Source organism: Antechinus flavipes, chromosome 1 (genome assembly GCF_016432865.1).
Source record: "Antechinus flavipes isolate AdamAnt ecotype Samford, QLD, Australia chromosome 1, AdamAnt_v2, whole genome shotgun sequence".
Taxonomy (NCBI): domain Eukaryota; kingdom Metazoa; phylum Chordata; class Mammalia; order Dasyuromorphia; family Dasyuridae; genus Antechinus; species Antechinus flavipes.
Window position 1 is genome coordinate 264,102,391 of NC_067398.1, and position 21,761 is coordinate 264,124,151.

Genomic DNA, 21,761 nt, shown 5'->3' on the forward strand with positions numbered 1-21,761 from the left:
TAGGAAGGAAGGAAGGAAAGAAGGGAGGGAGGAAGGAAGGAAGGGAAGGAGGGAGGAAAGGAAGGGAAGAAAGGAAGGGAGAAAAGGAGGAAGAGAAGGAAGGGAGGAAGGGAAGGAGGGAAAGAAGAAAAGAAAGAAGGAGGGAGGGAGGAAAAGGAAAGAGGGAGGAAGGAAAAAAAGGAAGGAGGGAAGGAAGAGAGGAAGGAAGGAGGGAAGGAAGGAAGGAAGGAAAGAGGGAGAGAAGGAAGGAAGAAAGGATGGAGGGAGGGAAGGAAGGAAGGAAGGAAGAAAGGAGAAAGGCTGTCTTTAAATAAATAAAACAGGCTCACAACTGTTCCCAAAGAAGTAATAGGCTTTCCCAAAAAGATTTAGTATGTGATCCTGATTACTTGGAACTTCTAGACCATCAAGTGAACCTTATGTTAGGGAACTACATGTTGTAGTTCACGTGCTTAAGAGCATTGGTGGACACAATTTCTGTGATTTCAACATTCATACTGCTCACATGAGTTCCCTTTTCTTCCCTGACATTGAACTTTCCCCCTTAAATATTTGCTTTTCTCAACAAATCAACACTTCAGCACACAATCATGAAAAAGTTAAAGAAATGCATTTGATGTGAAGAAACACATTGAAAAACAATCTATTCATAGTCTTAAGGCAAAAAAAAAAAAGATACCACTTTTCTGTGGTAAGTCCTTACAAATACTTGCAACAATCCAAAAATATTCTAGTTAATTCCTACTGTGCATGTTATCTCTGAGTTACTTCCTCCGCCCCAATTTTTATGCATGACTTAATTGTACTAGGAAGATCAGCATAGATTCAAGATATTTTTGCCTTTTACATTTTGTATTTCATAAAATGGATTGGGGTGAACCCAACTGATCCCCTAGTCAATCCCTACATACGCAATTGCCAAGTTTGAATGATCTTTTAAAAATGTCTTATGTTATTGATCTTTCTGAAGCATTTAACATTGTTAATGTTCTCTGGGCTACCTGCTCTGGATTTTCTTAATACTGCTTTCTCTTGATTTTCCCCTTGTACATCTGGCTATTCCTTCTCAGTCTCCTTTGTTGTATCATCCATGTGATACCCTATTTACGGTTGAATCCCAAGGTTCTGTCTTGGACCCCCTTGTTTTATTTATTTTCCCTATTATATTTCTCTGTCTCTGTCTCTCTTTCTCTTTCTCTCCATCAACTTTTATGGGTTCAATTATCTTATCTATGCTGATGACTTCCAGATTAACCTGTCTACCCCTATTCTCTCTTCAATTCCATAAGAGAAAATATTTATTGTACACTTCCAACTAGTTATTCCTTAGCTATCTTAAACTTGGCATTTCCAAAATATGTTTTTCCCTAAAATCCCTATTTCTGTTAAGGATTAGCACCATCTTTTCAGTTACCTAGTTTACAAACTCTTGAATTTATTTGCTGTTTATTTGCTCTCCCCCATCTTACATATTCAATTGTTAATAAATCTTCTCGGTGCTACTGCTTCAATATCTCTTCTATATATCCCTTTTCTTTTAACTCACTGGATCACTGTCCTAGTTTAAACCTTCATCACCTCCTGTTTGGAGTATTGTAATGTACTTCTAATTTCAGCTGGTTTACCTTTAGTCTACACACAGCTCCTTATATTTTAGGTCTTCCTAAAGAGTAGGTCTTAACGTGTCATTCCCTTGCTCAAGAAACACTATTGGTTCACTCTTGCCTCTAGGGAAAAAAATGAAAATTTTTCTTCTTTGGAATTTAAAGCCTTTCACAGTCTGGCTCCAACCTTTCCAGACTCATTATAAATTAATCTCTTTCATATACTCTATGTTCTAACCAAACTGACCTATTTGTTATAACTTGCACACAACATTCTTTCTCCTGTGTCTGTAGAGTCATAAATCTAGAGTCAGGAGAGACATTAGTGATCATTGAGGGCCATGTTTTACAGATAAGGAAACTAAGGCCTAAGGAGGTTTCTGACTATTCTAGGTGACACAAATAAAAAGTGACAGAGGTGGGACCTCAGCCTAGGGCCTCTGAAAGCAATTAGTGCTTTCCCCATAGTACTGTGTGCTTATTACTGTGCCTTTGAACAGATCTTCCCCTCCATGTCTGTTTTCCAAATTACTTGTTTCTGCTTTGGAGAATCCCTAGCTTTCTTTAGAGCTCAACTCAAATGACATCTTAACAAGCAATGGTTCCTGATGTTCTAGCTGTCAGGGCCTTCCCCAAATTATCTTTTATTTATTTTATATTAATTTTTATATTCCTCCATAAGTATTTATGTTTTTTTCTGATAAAAGTATACACTCTTTGGAAACAGAAACTATTTGTTTAAGTAGCAAGGTGGCTTAGCAAATAGAGCACTGAACTTGGAGTCAGGAAGACCTGAGTTCAAATCAGATTTTTGGCACTTAACTTTTTTTGCCTCAGTTTCCTCATCTGTAAAATAAATTGGAGAAGGAAATGACAAATCGCTCCTGTATTTTTGCCAAGAAAACCCCAAATGGAATCACAAAGAGCTGAACAAGAGAAAACAACAGAACAAAAGCAACAACAAATAGTATGGTGCCTGGCACATAATAGATATAATAAATACTTGTTAATTGACTCCCTGTTACCTCTGGATTAAATATAAATATAAATTCCTCAGGTAGTGCTTAAAGTTCTCCACAATCTGGCTTTCCAGATCCTTCAGGTCCTTAACCCTATAAACGCCCCCAAGCTTGACACAATCAATCCTCTAAGGATTGATACAAGCCTCATGTCTGGATTGCACTCATTCATCATTCTGATCCTGCAGAATCCTTATCTTCCTTTAAGACCCAGCTCAGATGTCAGTCTTTCTCTGATTCCCCGTCTTTTGCTTCCAACTAGCATTTTCCAAGAATGCTTTCTTGGGCTCTTTCTTTTCCCTACACTCTATGTCATATTAAACTTACATCATGCCCCAAGTTTTATCTATGTTCTTCCATAAATTGTGCACAGGAGTTCTACACAACCAAATTGTTTCTACACAACCAAATTGCTTAGAGACTTTCCTTTATATCTCTTCATATTTTATGAATACCAAAAGAGCATGTGGGTAATCCTTTGGTTATCCTTTTACTTTTTCTGCATGACAAGGCCATCTCCTTATCCATTCTTATATTTCTTTGCTGATATATTTTAAGCAATGCCCCCCCCACACACACACATACTATAATATATTGCAACCTACTCACAGTTATCATGGGCTTCTCTATTGCACTATGGGTGGCTTGCAAATTTCATTTCTTCAGGGACTCTGGTATTCCATCTATACAGAATCAACAGAAGAATATTGATAATAAAAAAAAATGTCTTTGTTTCACAGAGAAGGTGGGCATAATTTAAAATTATGTGTAAAGTCCCCAAAGCAATACAGATAATTTTCTTCTTCTTTTTTAATTCTTTGCTGTTGATGGACCAGTTCTAGAGATTGTCCATATAAGTATATAACATGATCAAGACAACAATTATACTTCTTCAGCTTAATAATTTTGAGATCACATTTATGAAGTTTTTGCTTTGTTCTGGGACTTGATATAATCAGCACCATCTCTTCTGCAAATAAGAACCACTAAGTAACTTCCCCTTCCACAGGGAATCTTTATTCCATTTGTGCTCTTCACCAGTCTACATAAAATTACCCCACATCTTCCCCTCCCCGTCCCATTCAGGTTCCTATTTCATGACTTGTTTTGTGTTTTGTGTGTACATAGCCTCTTTTCCCTGATCCATCTGGATCATTTTGTTTGACTAACTCTTAACCATCTGAATCCAGAGAGACTGGTCTTGAAAAGAAAACCTTGAGAGGTGATTGCAGAACAGGGCAGCCGATGAGGAGGTAGCGGTTGACTAAACATGATGGATTGGAGGTATCGAAAGCAATGATGATGACAAAGCAGGCAGGGGACTGAAATCGATCACAGAGTAAGGGGAAAATTTCATTTTTTTATGCATTGATTGGCAATGTAATGAAAATGATTATTCACTTTCTGATGCTGTTATGTAGTAGCCGTCCTGATTTGAGACCTAGCACCTAGATATTGTTCCCTTCACCATTTGACTATTATTTCTGCCAAAGAACAAAAAGATCTTATGGAAAATGGCTTTCTGTTAGACTTGCAATTTGTACTCAGGCACTGAGGCATTTTGTACATTTTCCTCTCTGTCTCCAGATAAAAAGGAAATTGATAAAGATAAAGTGTTCTGGATTTGAAGAGAATCAATACCATTCTCCTTCCCACTTTTCTGCCTCCATCACCTCTCTATATTTTAAATGTTTGGGTAAAGGAAAGAGATAGAATGAGAATGGCTAATAATATATGCATTTAATGACCATGCTCTTAGGCAAAATAGAAATTCTTTATTTTCCTTTTCAAGCTTCCAATGATAGCTTGAGTAAACTTCCCAAATAGTGTGACAATTCTAATGTTTCCTCAACCTTTTCCCCTCATATCTAACTACTCTCTCCAATTGGAGTTCTACTGAGGGCTTGCCTTGATGACTGAGCAGTCTAGAAACTAACCTATAGTTCTGGATCTCAATATTCCTCATATAGAGGTCAACAGAATTCTTCCTGGGGTTATACAGATTGTATTGATTGCTTTAAGTCTAGGGTCTCAACTTTCTGCTGTTGCAGGGAACAAAAATTGCAACAAGATATTATGTAGAGGAAGAGGAAGGTGGCTCTGTGAGATGATATTTTAAAAAAAGACCTGGGACCTGCCCTAAAGAGCATGTAAGAGATTGGGGTGAAGGGGCTGGGATTAAGACAATGGCTGCCTGGCCATACTTCCTCCTCCTTGGTACAGCCGAACAGGTTTCTCCTTCAAGGCTGCTGCAGATTTCACTCACATACACACTTGAGAGGGGGTTGCTTGTCATTCCCTTAGAGGTGACTTGAATAGCCAAAAACTCCTTTGTTTCAGAGGGCTTAGGCTTGACATAGAATTCAAGTCACCCATACCCCAAGAACCGTGTTACTGAAAGAACTGATAGATGTGACTGTGAGTGAATGTCAATGAGTTTTGAAAGATCATGGAAGAAAGGGGAGAACAACCACAAACTGGACAATTTTTCCAAGAACCGAAGGTAGCTACAAATTCAGAACTAGGTCATGTTAGAGGTTAGCATTCAGCAAATTTTCCTGCTCATTAGGATGACTCGGGTCTGGGAAGGTCACATCCAAATACTTTCCATTTCATATAGAAAGTGACAGAGATTCATGTGATTGTTGACAAAGTTTCCAAGGAAGCAAATGGTGTTTTGTGCCCTTTCAAGTTCTTTTTCAGTGCCCCACAAAGGGCACTGAAGGGAGAGACAGAGAGTAGCCCCTCACTCCATTTCTAGTTCATACCCTACTTGGTTCTCAGATATCTCTCAACTAATCTCACTCAATTCAAACTTTTGATTGTTAGCAAGTTAAGATATCAGTTTCTGCACTTGAGTAAGAAAAACAGGATTTTGCCCCTCAAATCACACATATCTGCTTGCTTTTCATTTTCTTTGCTGGATCCTCATCCAGAGCAGATACTCTTAACAACCGATGATCCTCAGGATACTGCATTGTACCTCTTCTCCCTCTACACCACTTATCATCACTGCCCATAGATTTAATTATTGTTTCTCTACTGATGATTTAAGTGTCCTCCACCTATCCTTCATTAACTCTGCTGAGTTCTAGTCTTGCATCTCCAATTGCCTTTAAGACATTTCAAACCAGATGTCTAAACGTAAACTCATTATGTCCAAATCTTTCCCCTTAAACCCTTTTCCTCCTCTCCTCTTCTTAACATTCCTATTTTGCAAGGGAAATGCCATCCTTCCAATTCCCCAGAATAAAATCTTGAGAATCATCCTGGATTCCTTATTGTCTCTCAATCTGTGTTTGATTTTACCTTTGCAACATCTCTAGAATCCCTTGTCTCCTCGACAATGCTGTCACTGTGGTATCAGTCCTCATTACCTCATGCCTGAACTATTAGAATAACCCACTTGTGGGTTTCCACTACTACCCACCCTCACATTGACCATTTGACCAAAGTGATTTTCCTAAAGTTTTTAACATGTGACCCTCTCCTAATCAAATACTTTAAAAAAGTTTTGTTTGGCATTTAAATCCCTTCACAACCTAGTCTCTTCCTACTTTCCAGTTTTCTTATACATTACTTCCTTCAATTCGGTGACACTGGCTTCCTTGTTCTTCCATGAAAAAGACACTTCATCTTATAATGAGTGTGGTTTTGTTTTTGTTTTTGTTTTTGACTTTTCTTTGACTGTTCTTCAAACCTGGGATTGTTCTCCCTCCTCACCTTTGCCCATGGACTTCCCTGGATTTCTTTATGTCCCAAATTAAGTCCCATTTTTTTTCAGGAAGTCTTTTCCAACCCCTCTTTATTTTAGTACTTTCCTTCAGTTAATTATTTTCTATTTATGTTGTGAATGGTTGTTTGTATGTATTTGCATATTTTTTTGGTTCTTCCATTAGATTGTAAGCTACTTGAGAAAGGGGTGTCTTCTGTCTCTTTTGCCTCAGCACTTAGCACAGTGACTGGCACATAGTAGGAGCTTAATAAATTTGATTAATTGATAAGCAATCTACCTACTCCACTGACCCATAAAGATCAGCCCCTTGTTCATTTATAGCCAACTTTTCATGACCCAGTTTGCGAGTTTCTTTGCAAAGAGAGTGGAGTGGTTTGCCATTTCTGTTTGTAGGCTTATTATACAGAGGAGGAACGAGGCAAACAGGCTAAGTGACTTGCCCAGGATCACACAGATAGAAAGTGTCTGAAGCTAGATTTGTATGCATAAAGATGAGTCTGTCTCACTCTAGACCTGGCATTCTATCCACCATGAAACCTAGCTGCTCTGGACAAGCCTGATGCAGTGTACTTGTCTATTTGTCCCAATATGCCCCTGCTTTTGTTTTGGGGCCACCAAAAATTGCTTCTTATTCTTTTCATCTCTCCCACCCATAAATTTGTGACCCTCCTTATCGTTTTTCTTGCCTTGTTTCTCTTCCAGATAATCCTCTATCAAAACAATCCCAAAATCTGATAAAGGAAATGGGCAAAGCAGTGGATATAATGGGAAAAGAAAAAACTGGAGTCCTATTTGGCAAAGTGAACATCACCTCTGAGAAGTTGTTGGAGAAAGAATTTGCAATCAAAAACGTCCCCACGGTGAAGCTTTTTGTTGAAGGTCAAAGACAGCAACCCATTGATTGCAGAGGTAACTATCCCCAGTCCTTTTCTTGAAGATCTCCACACTGGATGGAGTTCTGTTCTTTCTGAGTAATAGGTAGGAGAAAACAATAGTTGGGCTGAAGGAAGAAGGGTTCACTCAGTCCATTAGATCATTAGTTTAATGGACAGACCTCCAAGCTATATTTAGGGTTCAATCTTTTGTTATAGAGTCTCATCAGAACTTTTTCTGTTATCTCAGCTGGCCAGGGATGTCACTTACCCATGCAGTGCTAGATGCAGAAGAGAGGAAAGGAGGGCAAGGAGTGAAAGAAAAGGGAAAGAATGTTTTTTTTTCCCCTAGTGCCTGTTTTTTTCTGCATTCCAAGCCCCTTATTTTATGCTGAGTTTCTTTTAACTATTTTGCTGTCTGTGATGATGCTCAGACTTCATTATGGTTCCAGTGCTTCCTGGTTAACTAAAGGGGACACTGAGTCATAGAAGAATGATGCAGAGAATAGAGTATAGGGCTTTACTCAGCTGAATCTAAACACAGCCCAATGGGAAGAACACCAGGCTGGGTTTGAGAACACCTGGACCCAGCTTGCCATGAGAATAGCTAGATGGATTACTTTGATTTATTCTTGCCCTTCCTTTCCCCAGCCTTAATTTGCTCTTCTGTAAAAGAAGAAGGTTGGACTAAGTGATTTCTACTATCTTGTGCATTCTAGCTTCATTTTTCTTTGAAGTGGTGGAAGAATGTTGGACATGGAGTAAGGATATGACTGACTTAGAATCAAACCTCTGAACATCAGTTTACCTTCAGTAACGTCCTGGGGCTAATGATATCTGCTGTACCCACCTCACAGGATTGACAGAAAGATCAAATGAAATAATATAAGGCCCCTTATTGTGAATAAATGTTATCTTATGAAAGGGAAAGTTTTTCTTCCTCAAGCTGCCAATGATGAGAACTAAGCCCTTTGAGGGAAGTAGTGAAGGGGAGGTTTGAGTATGGTAGATTGAGCGAGAGTTTTGACCACTGTCCTTCATGGATACTCTTGGTCTGTGTGAATTATAATGATGATCTTTATTTTCTAATGCTGAGCCTGGGCTCTCACAGACCAGATTTTGGGAATTATGGGAGTTGGGAGAAGTTTTCAGAGGGATTCACAGGAGGAAGAGATGGCTTTGGTGGGGTAAGGGAAGTTATAAAAGGGGATCCTGCTGAGCAGCTGAAGGTTTCTGAAAGGAATGGTAATCAAGGGGGAATTTCATTAATGGAGATTCTGACTCCCAAATTGACATGTGGGAGGCAGAATGAGAGAGTGAAAAGAAACCTAGATTTGGAGTCAACTGGGGCTGTTTTGGAATCCTGCCTATACAGTTTACAGGCTGTGGGACTTTGAACAAATCATTTGCCCTCTCCAAATCTCATTTTCTTCTTTTATAAAATGTGATAACTGAAATTGACCTTTTGAACTCTAAATCTATGATCCTAATGACCTATGGATTATTAATAATGGCTTCTAATGTATGATCTATTCTGTGGCCAAAGAGAGCAGCTCATCAAGTAGCACAAGAACAAACCAGACACAGGGGAAAAAGGATGGTTTTGTAGGAAGATCATTCGTTTCTTTCTAGTTTCTAGTCACAGCACTGGCACAAATGAACTGGCTTTTTTTTTTTTTTTGACTCTTTTGAGTTTCCTGCTCCAGGAAGTGGTGGTGATACCATATCTCCCACCTACCTGATTTGAACTTGAGGGTGTTATTATGAGGATTAAAAGATAAAGGATTGTGAAAGGCTTATTGTAGTTTTAGAGCTGTCAGGGTAGGACTCTTTCCAAGGAATACAAAAGGCAAATGCCTAAAGGTCCAGTCACTAGGCCAGAGTTTAGTCCATTCTTGTTCCTTTGACATCAGATACAATTGCAGAATCATAAGAGCCAGAATATGTTTCAGTGATCATCCTGTTTACTTCCTGCCCTTCATTTTACAAATGAGAAAACTGAGATTCGTATAGGGTTAATGCCGGGATTTGCTGACAGTCACACAGGTGATAGGTCTCAGAGGCAGGATTTGGATGCAGGGCCTTTGACTTTTTTCTAAATATCTTCCATCTGGGAAAGAGAAACAGTGCACTTCTCCCCAGACTGACAAGAAAATTTTTTAGTTACTGAGGAAGAAGTGTGGGGATACTCTGGATCCAATGGGCAGCCTGATCTTGCTTTCTGGGTCATTTCTCTGGCATCTTCTGAGTATAACTTGGCTTCAATCTTCATTCTCTTCCCCCTCTCCCCCGTATCCCTCTCCTATACCCCCACCCCTCCTGTTTCCCCACACTTCAGAAAACAAAGGCTTGTGGAAAATGTCCCTTTGGATTTTCCCTACATAATTCTCTAACCTTTCCCTCTGTATCCATGGTATGGTGGATCTGTTCTCAATAAGGAATATGTATTCCATGCTTTGCTGGAAATTCCCCTTCCTTCATCAATATTCACAGGACACCTGTGACAGACCAGGCCTTTCAGACTGCAGTGGTGCGTCTGACACGGAGGAGCTTGCTGGCTAGCGGGGGAAAGTAGCTCAGCCCTTTCCCCCAACCTCCATCCATCATCCTTTAACCCCAATCTGCCATTACAAGGCAGGGCATTGTGAATGTTCAATGCATGGGAGAGACAGAAATTGCCACATGACCTTGGAGAAGAGGAAAAAAAGATCATTTTAGGGTGAAGGGTGAGAGTAGTCAGGATTGAGAGTCTTTAATTATTCTCTTTATCTTAGGAATCAAATGTACCAGCTGTGTTTCTATAGCTCTATAGATAAGATAGTTCTTATCCCCGGATTCACCCAATTGGAAAGGAATCCCCATTTCAAAGCTAGATCTGGAATAATGGACACTAGAGAGAATGGGGCAGCTCATCTGTATAGGATTGATTTTGGTTCCCTGAAGTTCTCTGGATGGCCAGCAGAGGGTAATCGTTTCATGTATCAAAATCACCAGAACAGTTACCAATCGACCGGTCACCTCGGCCTAGGTTAATGGGAGAGTCAGAGGAGACCCCGCGATCCGCAAGAACAGCAGAGTTGTGGGGCTGCTGGGGAGGGAAGGGCGGGAGGGAAACTGGTTGGGTGGGAGGGAGGATAACCGGTCTCCTAGTAGGCCATATTGCCAGACTTCTGAGGTGCCGTTGTACCAGCGAAACTGCCACTGGGGGACTAGTCAAAGGTCATTTGGAACGCGTGGTTTCTGAGAGTCAGATCAAATGCTGTGTGGATGCAACTGGCCACTCTGAGATGAGTGGTAGTCCCAGGGCTTCTTAAATAGTCTCTATCAGGAGGCATTTTTGCCTGATAAATTTTCACATGACTCTTAAGTATATAATGAAGTATTTAGTGATAATAAATATTAAGGGAACTCGTGGGCAAAAAGAGGGTGTGTTTCTTTTGAAGGCTGTCTGTCTTACAATTAAAAGTGAGAAAATCTCATTCTAATGTGTTGGCTTCTGAGCTGGGGGTTTAAATAGAGCTGTTGGTAAGGAAGGATAAAACAGGGAATTGCCCAGAGCAGGCAACAGACTCACTTTAACCATAGTGGGGCTACGTAGGCGGAACAGAAGCAATCTCCCTCTGAGGACTTTGGGTCTGAAGTAGTTGGGGCACCTTTGGCCCACCATTTCTTCTGTCTAGAGGGATGGGTCTGGACCACAGGCCTGCTTTCTTTTGGGTGTGTCCAAACTTGCTTCAAAGCAGCACAGGAAGGATATTGCAATTTGGGGTTGGTGGGTGGACCTGGACAGGATCCATGAGGCTGGATAAGGGAGTCTAGTCTAGGAAGATCTCTGGGAACTCTCTATGAGGCAGTGACTTGAAATTTAGCTATAGGCTTTACAATGTGAGAGATATGTTTAAAGATTCCTAATCCCTATTACATTTTGGGATCTCTCTCTGGAATACAATCAGAACTAAGGAAGATGATGAGAATAAAACGAGTATTGGAAGACCTGGATTCTAAATTCAGCTACGTCACTAAGCAACTGTATGACCTGTAATAAATCATTTAATTTCTCTGCTCCTCATTTTTGTCATTTACTAAATGGGAATAATTTGTCTACTTTAACCAAATGGATATCGTAATATCTACCTTAACTTTCTCCACAGGATTGCATGAAAATGTTATGAACAATTTAAAGGGGAAGTATTACTAAAATATAATAATGGGCAGATGGAATTTTTTACTACATATTTGAAAGACCCATCAAAACTGCTTGTGACATTTTTTTTTTGTAGAGGCAACTATGAATAAAAGAAAGAAAGAAATAGCATTGGGTTTAGGAACTATGCAGTCCCACATGAGATCTCTGTAAATCATTCACAATGAGTTTCTGGCTCGGTCATTATGGCATCATGGGACTTTTGAAAGACATTGACTCCATTAAGCCATTTGCCAGAAAATGAAAATCAGGCAGCACCTGCTGCTGTCATTTTGTTGTTCCAACTGTGCGTAAATGACCAGGATGGCCATGGTGACCTGGTAGGACATATTGTCAAGCATGGGGACACGTCAGGCTTATGTGATATAATTGTATCAATGAAACTACCAATTTTTCCTTTCTTGGGGGAATAGACGAAGGTCATTTGGAACACTTAGTTTCTTAGAGATCAAATGCTATGTTGATGGAATGGCTAACTCTTGAGATGAAATTTAGAGGCTTCTTAAACTTTTTCTATCGGGACCCATTTTTACTTGAGAAAATTTTCATGACTCCTGTATACAGGTATACAAATCAAACATTTACTGATAATAAATCATAATTTCATGACTTCTACATTCAGCTATGAGAACCTTGTATGGGATTGAGACCCACAGTCTAAGAAACTTTGATATAGGCTGGAAACAGAGCAAGGCAAATTCACAGATATTGACTACATTGTAAGTTATTGATGGCAGTGAGGGATTAAAAGAGTGTTTAAATGTGAACCAAAATTTAACCTATATCTCTTTTGAACTTCACTGAACAATTCTGTGAAGTTAAACACTAAAATGATTATTATTCCTATTTATTTTTGGACAGGGAAACAGAGGTGCAGATTAATTAACTTGTCCTAGTCCCATGGCTTGTACCAGAAGTAGAGTTTGAGCCCAAGATTTCCTTATTACCAAATCAAGCATTCTGTCCTCAATACTCTGCTGCTTCCTGGGGAAATGTGGGACACATTTGGAATGTCAGAGCATTGCAGAGAGTAAAAATCCATTTATTCTTCAATTATTTATTGAAGATCTGCCAAATGTCAGGCACACTGATAAAAGATGTACCTTATGCTTTTCTAGTTTATATTGATTAGCTATTATGGCTTTATTATCTATAAATTGATTCCAGTTTTCATGAATCACAGACATCTGGACAGAACTCACTCCTTCCCCTACACTCTCCAAATATTACCCTGCACAGCTGACAAGTCAAGGAAATCAAAGCTTATGCAACTCTCATCTGTCTAGTACCCACACACTGCTTTATCATCACAGGACCCTGGGGAGTAGGAATACTAATCAACTTTTTTTTTTCTTAATTTCTTGTCTCACAAACACCCACCTGCTTGGTCCCTTATTCATGTGATTCAGATACACTCTCTGTTGAGGAGGAAATTCTTTGTCCCTTACACCTTCCTTTAACTCTCATGTCTTTCCATTTTTGCCAGACTTTTGCATACCTCTTCCTGTTACTCCATAGTCCTCCATGACTTCGGCCTTCCATTTCATCTGTGGAACCCCATTTTATTATAAATAAATTCATGAATCACAGAATTTTCCCCTTCTTTTGCATCCCCACCCCAAGAAAAAACATGTCCCCTGTACAAGTGACAAGCCAAGGAAATCAAAGCTTATGCAACTATCATCTGTCTAGCACCCACACACTGCTTTATTATTGCAAGACCCTGGAGGATGGGAGTATTAATCAACTAATCATACTGTGCCAGGAGATAATCTAAACTGACTTCCTTGTTTTGACTATGCCTTTCTTCCTTCCTCTTGCTACTGTTATTTGGCAGTGTCTCCTCCTTTGAGATTCAGTCTATCTGATTACAATACTTGATCAATATTCTCCATTGATTACTTAAGCTTTGAATCTTTTTCTCCATCCCAACCAATTCCCTTGCAAACTGGCCTCCCCTCCCTTTATCATTCTGAAACTACTCTCCAAGCTAAAGCCATTTCTTAAGTTACTGGCATTTCCTCAGTTCTTATCCCATTCGACCACTCTGTCAACTTTCAACAAAGTTGACCATCCTGTCTTCCCAAATCTTGTCTGCTCTTCTGACTCTCCTCCCTCCCATTTAGCTACACAACCATCTTCTGTGAGTATTTCCCAAAGCTATGTCCAAGGCACTTTTCATTCTTTTCTTACATTATCACTCTCATTGTTATTGTTACTGTGATTGATGTTTGTCCTTCATAAACAAAGAGAGCCAATGACATCAAGAGGGTGATATCTTGATTTGCAAATAAATTGGATATAAATGAGACAGAATTGTCCAAGTCATCATGACTTCACCAATTCCCATAGATTTATCATCTCTGTGAGTAGGAGCTATGTTTCTGTATCATCAACTCTTTGCTAGACACTATACCCAGATCTCTGGTTGTCATCTCAAGGTCAACATGTCCACAATGACATTTCATCTTTCCCCCTACAATCTCCACCAAATTTCTTCTATTTTCTATTTCCCATCCATTCAGATCTGTAGCCATGAAATCACCCTCGATTTTTCCTTGTCCCCATAGCCAAAAACTCACCAAGTCCTGTTAATATTACCCCGTCCCCATCTCTCTCATCTATTCTCTTTTCTCCATCTTTTTAGCCATCACGTCAGTCTGGGTCCTCACTATTTCTTGCCTAAATTATTATAATAGCCTCCTCATCTCAGTGTTTCTAGTCTCTCTCATTTTCAATCCATCCTTCTATAGAAGTATAAAGTTAATCTTACTGAGACAAATCTGACCAGTCCTTTGTTCAAAAAGCTTCAGTGGCTCCTCTATTTCTTATGATAATTGTGTTTAAGATATTCACCATTTGACTTTCACTTACCTTTCCAGATGTATTTCCTCTTTTCCTCCTTAAGGAAGCTCTACTCAAAGTAGTCTCTTAACTATTCCCTGAAATGGACCTATTTCCCACCTCCAAGCCTTTGCATAGGCTAGAATATGTTGTCTCTATTTCTCCTTTCAAGGCTCAGCCAAGGTGCTGCCTTCTTCCATGAAACTTTGTCTGACCTCTCTAGTTACAGGTGTTTGCCTCCTCCTCAAATTATCTTGTATTTGTATATGTATGTATAAACACACACACACATATATATATATATCACACATATTATATATACATAATATGTGCATATTTTATCTCTTCAGGAGATTGGAAACTTACTGATTGGCAGGAATTGTTTCCTTTTTTATGATTTTTATCCTCAGCATCTATTATATGGCCTTGCAACATAGAAAGCACAATAATAAATGAGTAAATGATTTAAGTTGATCGTAAGGTGATCCAATATATCTTTTTTATCCAAACTTTTTAATGTTCTTAGAGATAACATGTAAAGGAATGGATTTCAAAGGACCTAATCCATTTCTAATTAATTGATTTCTAATTAACAAATATGCATTTATTAAGCACTCATTCTATGCTCAATACCTACCAGGCTTTTCCACTGCTATAAAAGAATTAGAAGGTAGCCTCTTTGATTTTGAGGAATTTATAATCTGTTTCCCAGATTAAAGCAGAGCAGGAAATAGATGGCTCGGGGTCTCTGAAGGGTGATTTGAACCACTACTTTTTTCTGCAAGGTCTAGGCATCCTCATTGGCCAGTCAACCCTAGAATCTCTGTTCACTGCCCCAGTGTCCTTGAGATTGATTGGACTTGTATAGATGTTCTCCTACCCTTTTGAATAATTGATGCTTTGATTCCAGTCTGTGCCTAGAAATACCCAGACTGTTTCTAATTCTCACAATTGGGGTTAGCAAGAAAAATTTCTCATAGAGCCAGATTAGGCTTAAGGTCACTGTTCTACCTTTTTTTAAGTGAAGATTATTATATGGAAGGGGAAAAGTTCTAATAGAAGGGAGAAGAATCTGGAAAGAAATTATGAGGGATGGTAATACAACAACTCTTGTGAAGTAGTTGCTGTTATTGTCTCCACTTTACAATTGATGAAACTGAGTCATGTTCAGAGTCACAAAGCTAGCAATCTTCCTGTGGGTAGATTTGAACTCGGGTCTTTATGGTCACAGACCCAGTTCTCCATCCACCATATTATCTAGCTGCTCAAGAATGAGTAGGTGGAGTACAGTATTTGAAGCCAGGAAGCTCTGAGTTTGAATCCTAAATTAGATACTTACTGGTCATATGACCCTGAGAAAGTCACTTAATCTATTTTGTCTTAGGTTCCTCCTCTGCAATATAATAATAACATCTACCTCCCAAGGTTGTTGAAAGAATCATGTGAGATATTTGTAAGGTGCTTTGTAAAACTACATTATCATTATTGGAGGAAGCCCAAGAGGTACAATAGTGACAAGGTATAAAATGTGTAGAAATCTGGTGTAGAGCTAAAGACACATTTTTCTGATTTTACAATCTTGCTGAGACCATTACCCACACACACCTTGTGCCTGACTGTTCATTCTAACTATTTCTTATTCCAGGTGTTATTGAAGCTGCAGCCCTTGTTGCATGGTTGCGGAACCAAATTAGACTCAGCGTTGTGTTGCTCACGAGCCGAGAGCAGACAAAGACTTTTATCAGCTCGAAGAAACTGTCTGTCATTGGTTTCTTTGAGGTAAGAGGAATGGGGGGCCCTACACTGGAGCTGGGTGCAATATCCCTAACTCTAGATTCAGTGCTTTGAACCTTCCATTGGTTAGAGTGGAAGGGATGAGAGTGGGGTAAGATGGTACAATGGAAAAGCCATGAAGGAGGCTACATAGAGTATAGGAGCTCTGCCTTCAAAATCCACGAAGGACATGCAGGAACTTCAATCCTGTGGGACACATTGCTACCTACCAATAGCTCTGTAAACTTTATTCCTCACTTAGAACAATTATACATCTTGGTTCACTGATCAGATTTCATTCAAATTCACTGAAAATTTTTGAAGAATCAGAGGATCATAGATGAAGGGATCTCCAAAGAAAACTAGTCTAAACTCCATCATTTAAAGATGAGAAGACCAAGACTCACAGACATCAATGATTTGCCCATGATTCCCCAGATAGTTAGCATCAAAGGCAGAATTTGAATCCAGGTCATTCACTTTCAAAGTCAATGCTAGTTCTAAGCTTTTAAGACTTTTTTCTTGTTTTAAGAGTCATTGTCGCACAGAAGAGAGACCCCTGAATTTGAAATCATACAACATGGATTATAATAATAGTAAGAACAATAACATTTAAAAAGTGCTAATTATATTTCAGGGATTGTATTAACTGACCTAAAATTATTATCCCATTTGATCCTCACAACAACTATGGAAAGTAGTTGCTATTATTATTATCCTAACTTTTACAAATGAGGAAACTAATAAGACAGAAAGGTGACTTGATTAGGGTCACAAAGCTATGTGTTTGAGGGCAGATATGAACTCAGGTTTTCCTTATTCCAGATTTGTTGCTCTATCCATTGCATTCTGCCACTGTGCTACCTTAATCTCTCTGAACATTGGTTACTTTATCTGGATAAGGAAGGAGATGAATTATGTTATCTCAGAGATCAAAAGGACAATCCTTCTAAAGAACCTATGCTCCTAAATTGTAGACTAAACAAAACTTCTTAGCTTTACTATGGAACAAATAAAAATTTAAGGAATAACAAACAGTTGGATGGAAACAGAGCTTACACTTCATTGAATGAACAAGGTCAAGTTTCTCTGCTGTTTCACTTGAATTCGGTAGATCCTCCATTCTCTGGGTTCCACTAAGTATTTTTCTAGTCAGAGAAGCAAATGGGGATGAAAATAAAGTAAAAAGGCCTTTAAGATGTTTTATCTAGAAATAGTAAAATAATAATAGATGGGATCTCACATTCTTCAAATTGAGAAATAAAAAAAAAGTTAAATGTTGGAGGCAGTAGTGATGGGAAGATAGACACACTAGTGTATTATTGGTGGAACTGTGAATCAGTATAACCACTTTGGAAAGCAATTTAGAATTATACAAATAAAATACAATCATACTCTTTGATTCAGAGATTCTATCCCCAAATATATCTCTCAGGAGGCTATTAATAAGGAAAAAAACCCCAAACATACTGAAATTTTTTAAAGCAGACCTTTTAATAGTAGGAAAGATTTGGAAACAAAGTAGGTCTCTATCGATTGGAGAATAGTTAAAGTATGAGACACAAATGTAATGGGATCACATTCCAATATGTTGTAAGAAACAATGCATATGAGAAATACAGAAATATGGAAAAATTTACATGCTCTTATACAAAAAGCATAAGCTATAACTAGAATATAAATGGAAAAAACAATCACAAAACAACCAAAATTGAATGTTAAAAAGTTGCAAAAAACCAACATGTATCCTCAGAAAAGATATGAGATAATAATCTCACTTCTTCATTCCTTTGCAAAAGTGGAAGATTAAGGAGTGTGGTGCATTGTGTACATTTTCAGATATTTTTATTGTATATATTGGTTTTGCTTAGTTTTTGATCTTCCTCTTTTTCTTAAAATATATTATTTGATATATGGGATTGTTTTCTGGGAGGAAAATGGATACTTAGAGATATTCTGGTGATGTGAAAGCAAAAGATGCCAACAAAAATATTTTTAAAAATTCATGAAAGAGGAGGAAATGATAGTTGGAAAAAGGTCCTAGTAGAAGAAGAAAGGAATGGGATTGAGGGAATAGGTAGAGGAATTATAATTACTGAGAAGCTGATTTATGTTTCCTTCTAACACCAGGAGGAGAGAGTGGGTGATATAGCCAGCATACTTAGCTGGAGTGGGGATCTCATTGAACTCTTATCACTGAATTAGAACAGTGAGTCATTTGCATGGAGTATAGTGGTGGTCAGTAAGATATCAGTTGCTGTGGGGAATGAGCCAGGGATTCATAAAGATAGAATTGGATTGTCCAGTAGACAGATGAGCCCAACTAAGGTTATATACCACAAATATATAGTGAGTTAGGAAATGGGTTAGAATAATGATTTTGTTGATATAAGGAACTCTTGGAAGAGGAAACTCACTTTGGGGATCTATATCTTCTTTGTATTGTATAGAATGGCATAATGTAGTGAGATTTTAATTACTTGCCCAGGATCACACAGCCAAATCCTTTGTAAAAAAAAAAACAATGGCTGACACCATGTCCTTTTACATAGGTAGTTCTCTTTACAATGTCATATGAGTAAAATCAACTTAATCTCTCCAAGTATACTCAACAGTGTAGAGGAATTAAATGGTACATACTTCCCAAGGAGTGCAGGTTGGGGAAACAATAAATTTAGGATAATAGCTAGGGGATTCACTGAAGTGACAGACCATGGAATTAAGGCTGAATATGGAGGCAAGTGAACCTGGAGTAGAGGAGGTCAACCAGAAGAAAAGGATTGGATCCAGGTACTAAATGCTACACAGTGAATAATGGTTAGTGTGAATGAGAAAGTAAGAAAAATAAAATAATAACTTATGATTGAAGAGTGAATTTTAAAGTTCAGAATCTTGAAGTTGGCATAGTTCCAACTGTTGGGATGGTTATTCTCCTTTCGGCTAAAAAGGAGATAAAGGAGATCTTGGGATTCAGAGGTCGAGTAATTAATTATGTTACTAATCTGAATCCTCATGTTTCTGAGATTAATGGCAGGGGATGGGATAGAAAGGAAGACTAGAAGTCTCCTAATAATGACATGGAGACTCCCTTAGTTTTTTGGTGAAAAATAATATGTAAACAATTTATTAGCTCTTAGTATAAGATACTTAGTTCCTTATAGAATACTTTTTGCTAAGTTATCCTTTCCCAAATATTTTTTGGTGGGTGTGGGGATAGGATCTCCATGAGGGAACAGTGGAACTCTTCTATGAACTAGTAAAAGACTTTCCAGAAGTTCCTTTTGGACTGACAGAACAAAGAAATGTTTGGATTCTATATGGCATCACCATTGACACCATGGTAGTATTCCAACAGGTATGATTCTGAAACTTTCTGTAATGAAGTTTTCAAAAGGGGAATTTTTTTTGAGGCAATTGGGGTTACGTGACTTGCCCAGAGTCACACAGCTAGGAAGTGTTAAGTGTCCAAGCCAAGATTTGAACTCAAATCCTCCTGACTTCAGGGCTGGTGCTCTATCCACTGCACCATCGAGCTGTCTTTTAAATGGGTAAATTTTTTAAAGCACAAATGAGTCATGAGTTTGATCTTCATGTAAGTGAATTAGGCTCACACATTGAAAAATTATTATCTTCTATGTCCCTGCTCTGACCATACTTTTCAGATTGTGGATACAAACCCATTTCTGCTACAAGGGAAAATTATAAATGATTAGAGTAGAGAAGCTGGCTTGGGAGTGTCATCACAAGCAGAATGCTGAATAAGGAATTATGTAATAGGCTGTTTGAAGAGATTCAGTGCTATTGGTTGAAAAGTCTGTTTTATTGATTTAAGAAGAGTGTTTGTCAAGTATTTATGAATAACGATTCTAAATTACTGCAGATTATATTCGACAATAGTGATTTAAAGTGTTTTCAGAAATGACAGCCCTAGTGGAAAAGATATTGTTTGTCCTTCATTTTTGACTGGGGAATGTCTTGGATTTAAGTGAGGTAGAGTTGCACTAAGTCATCAGCCTCCATGGCTCTTGCAATTAAACTGTATCTGAACCACACTTCTTAACCCAAGGTCCACTGATCTCCATGGATAGTTTTGGTGGAGGAAGGCAATCCATGAACTTGGGTGGGGAAAAAGCTTAGATGTCTATTTTCACTGAGTTTTGATTTTCTATGTAATCATCAGTGTTTTGTTTTATGCATTTAAAAAATTTCATTTTGAGAAGGGGTTCATAGGCTCCATCAGTTTGCTCAAAGGGTCTGAGACTCCAAAAAAGATTAGGAAGCTCCAATGTAAACTATTTTAGGCCATCAACAATCTATAAGAAAATGAATTTTTTTATAATCCTATTCTATTGGTCCATATAGGTGCTAGCCTAAAATGTTTTTCTTCCTTGGTTCAAGGGAACAATTGTGCATTTTGAAGAATGTGAAGAAGACAGACACATCTTGAGAGACCTCAGTCAAATAGTCAAATTCTTCACCATGGACTTGGTTATAGAGTACAATATAGAGGTCAGTGTTCAAAAGTGAAAAGGTAAAGGAGAGGAAATATGCAACTGATGGTTTTCTTTTTAATATTTCAGACAATGGACCAGATTTATGATATGCACATCAGGAATCATATCCTGCTATTCATCTCTAAGAACTCTACAGAATTTGGGGCCTTAGTTAAAACTTTTGAATCTGTGGCTCAGGAGTTCAAGAACAAGGTTTGTAAAAAGGGACTATTGGTCTCTTTATGTTAGTTTACCTGATGTCACCAAAGATCAAAGATTAAGCCCAAGATATTTTGTGGGGAAGCTGTTCATGTGTCCCAAACTATCTTTTTACACAGAAAAGCATCAATTCAATAGCTGCTGCTCTTTTATGAGTAGGACAAAGAGCTATTTAAACTTGTTTCCATAAATACCCAAAGTATAGACTTAAAAAAAGTCCCAATTTTCACAGTGGTTTACATATAATTGACATGCTTTTTTATTCAAAACTCATATTTCTTATCTCTCAGACTTTCCCCAAAGATCTCTTCCTCCTCTTCATTCTTTTTGCTATTTATGTTCCATTCTTGGGGGGGAAAGAAAAGCCTTTTGCTATATCTGGTTAGTTTGGCCTAACCTAAAAAATGACAACTAGTTCATGTATTACTGTTTTAATATTATAAATGTGGAAACTGAGGTTTTTAGAGATTTAAGGTTTTTTTAGGAGGAGGGGAGAAGGAGGAGGAGGGAATCTAGATCTCCTTATTTTCCCAGGTGGAAAGTACAGTGACCATCAAGCATCTGATCAGTATGGAAGCTTTAATCTCTGCTTCTAACCTGGACCAGTTCATCTCTCCTGGGAAAACCTGGTGGCTCCCATGCCCATGGTCTCACCATATTGTTGCAGGGAGCTTTAGCCCTACTGCAGTTCAATATATGAAGACTGACTAATCTACCATTTTCAACCTTCCCAGAGGCAGTATTACAGGAATATCCTATCATGCTAGGCAAAAGACTTGTTTAAGATAACATAACCAGTAGGTCTCCTAGGCAAAGTCATAACTGAGGTGAGCCAGTGGAACCTTTGTGGTTCTGATAAAAGCCTCATCCCCCAAATGTATAGAGAATTGACTTTAATTTATAAGAAATCAAGCCATTCTCCAATTGATAAATGGTCAAAGGATATGAACAGACAATTCTCAGACAAAGAAATTAAAACTATTTATAGACATATGAA

At 38.3% G+C, this 21,761-nt stretch overlaps 1 protein-coding gene across 5 annotated transcripts in view; it reads left to right on the forward strand.

Annotated features, from left to right (window-relative positions):
* Positions 1-21,761, forward strand: part of PDILT (protein disulfide isomerase like, testis expressed) — an 84,145-nt gene that overhangs the window by 44,932 nt on the left and 17,452 nt on the right. For 4 of the 5 annotated variants that reach the window (XM_052001572.1, XM_052001556.1, XM_052001564.1 and 1 more), the window contains exons 3-7: positions 7,062-7,268; positions 15,925-16,058; positions 19,270-19,407; positions 20,451-20,561; positions 20,633-20,758. In XM_052001572.1, the coding sequence (XP_051857532.1) occupies positions 7,062-7,268; positions 15,925-16,058; positions 19,270-19,407; positions 20,451-20,561; positions 20,633-20,758 (716 nt within the window). The remainder of the gene's footprint in view (positions 1-7,061; positions 7,269-15,924; positions 16,059-19,269; positions 19,408-20,450; positions 20,562-20,632; positions 20,759-21,761) is intronic. The other variant, XM_052001581.1, reaches the window with a different exon arrangement.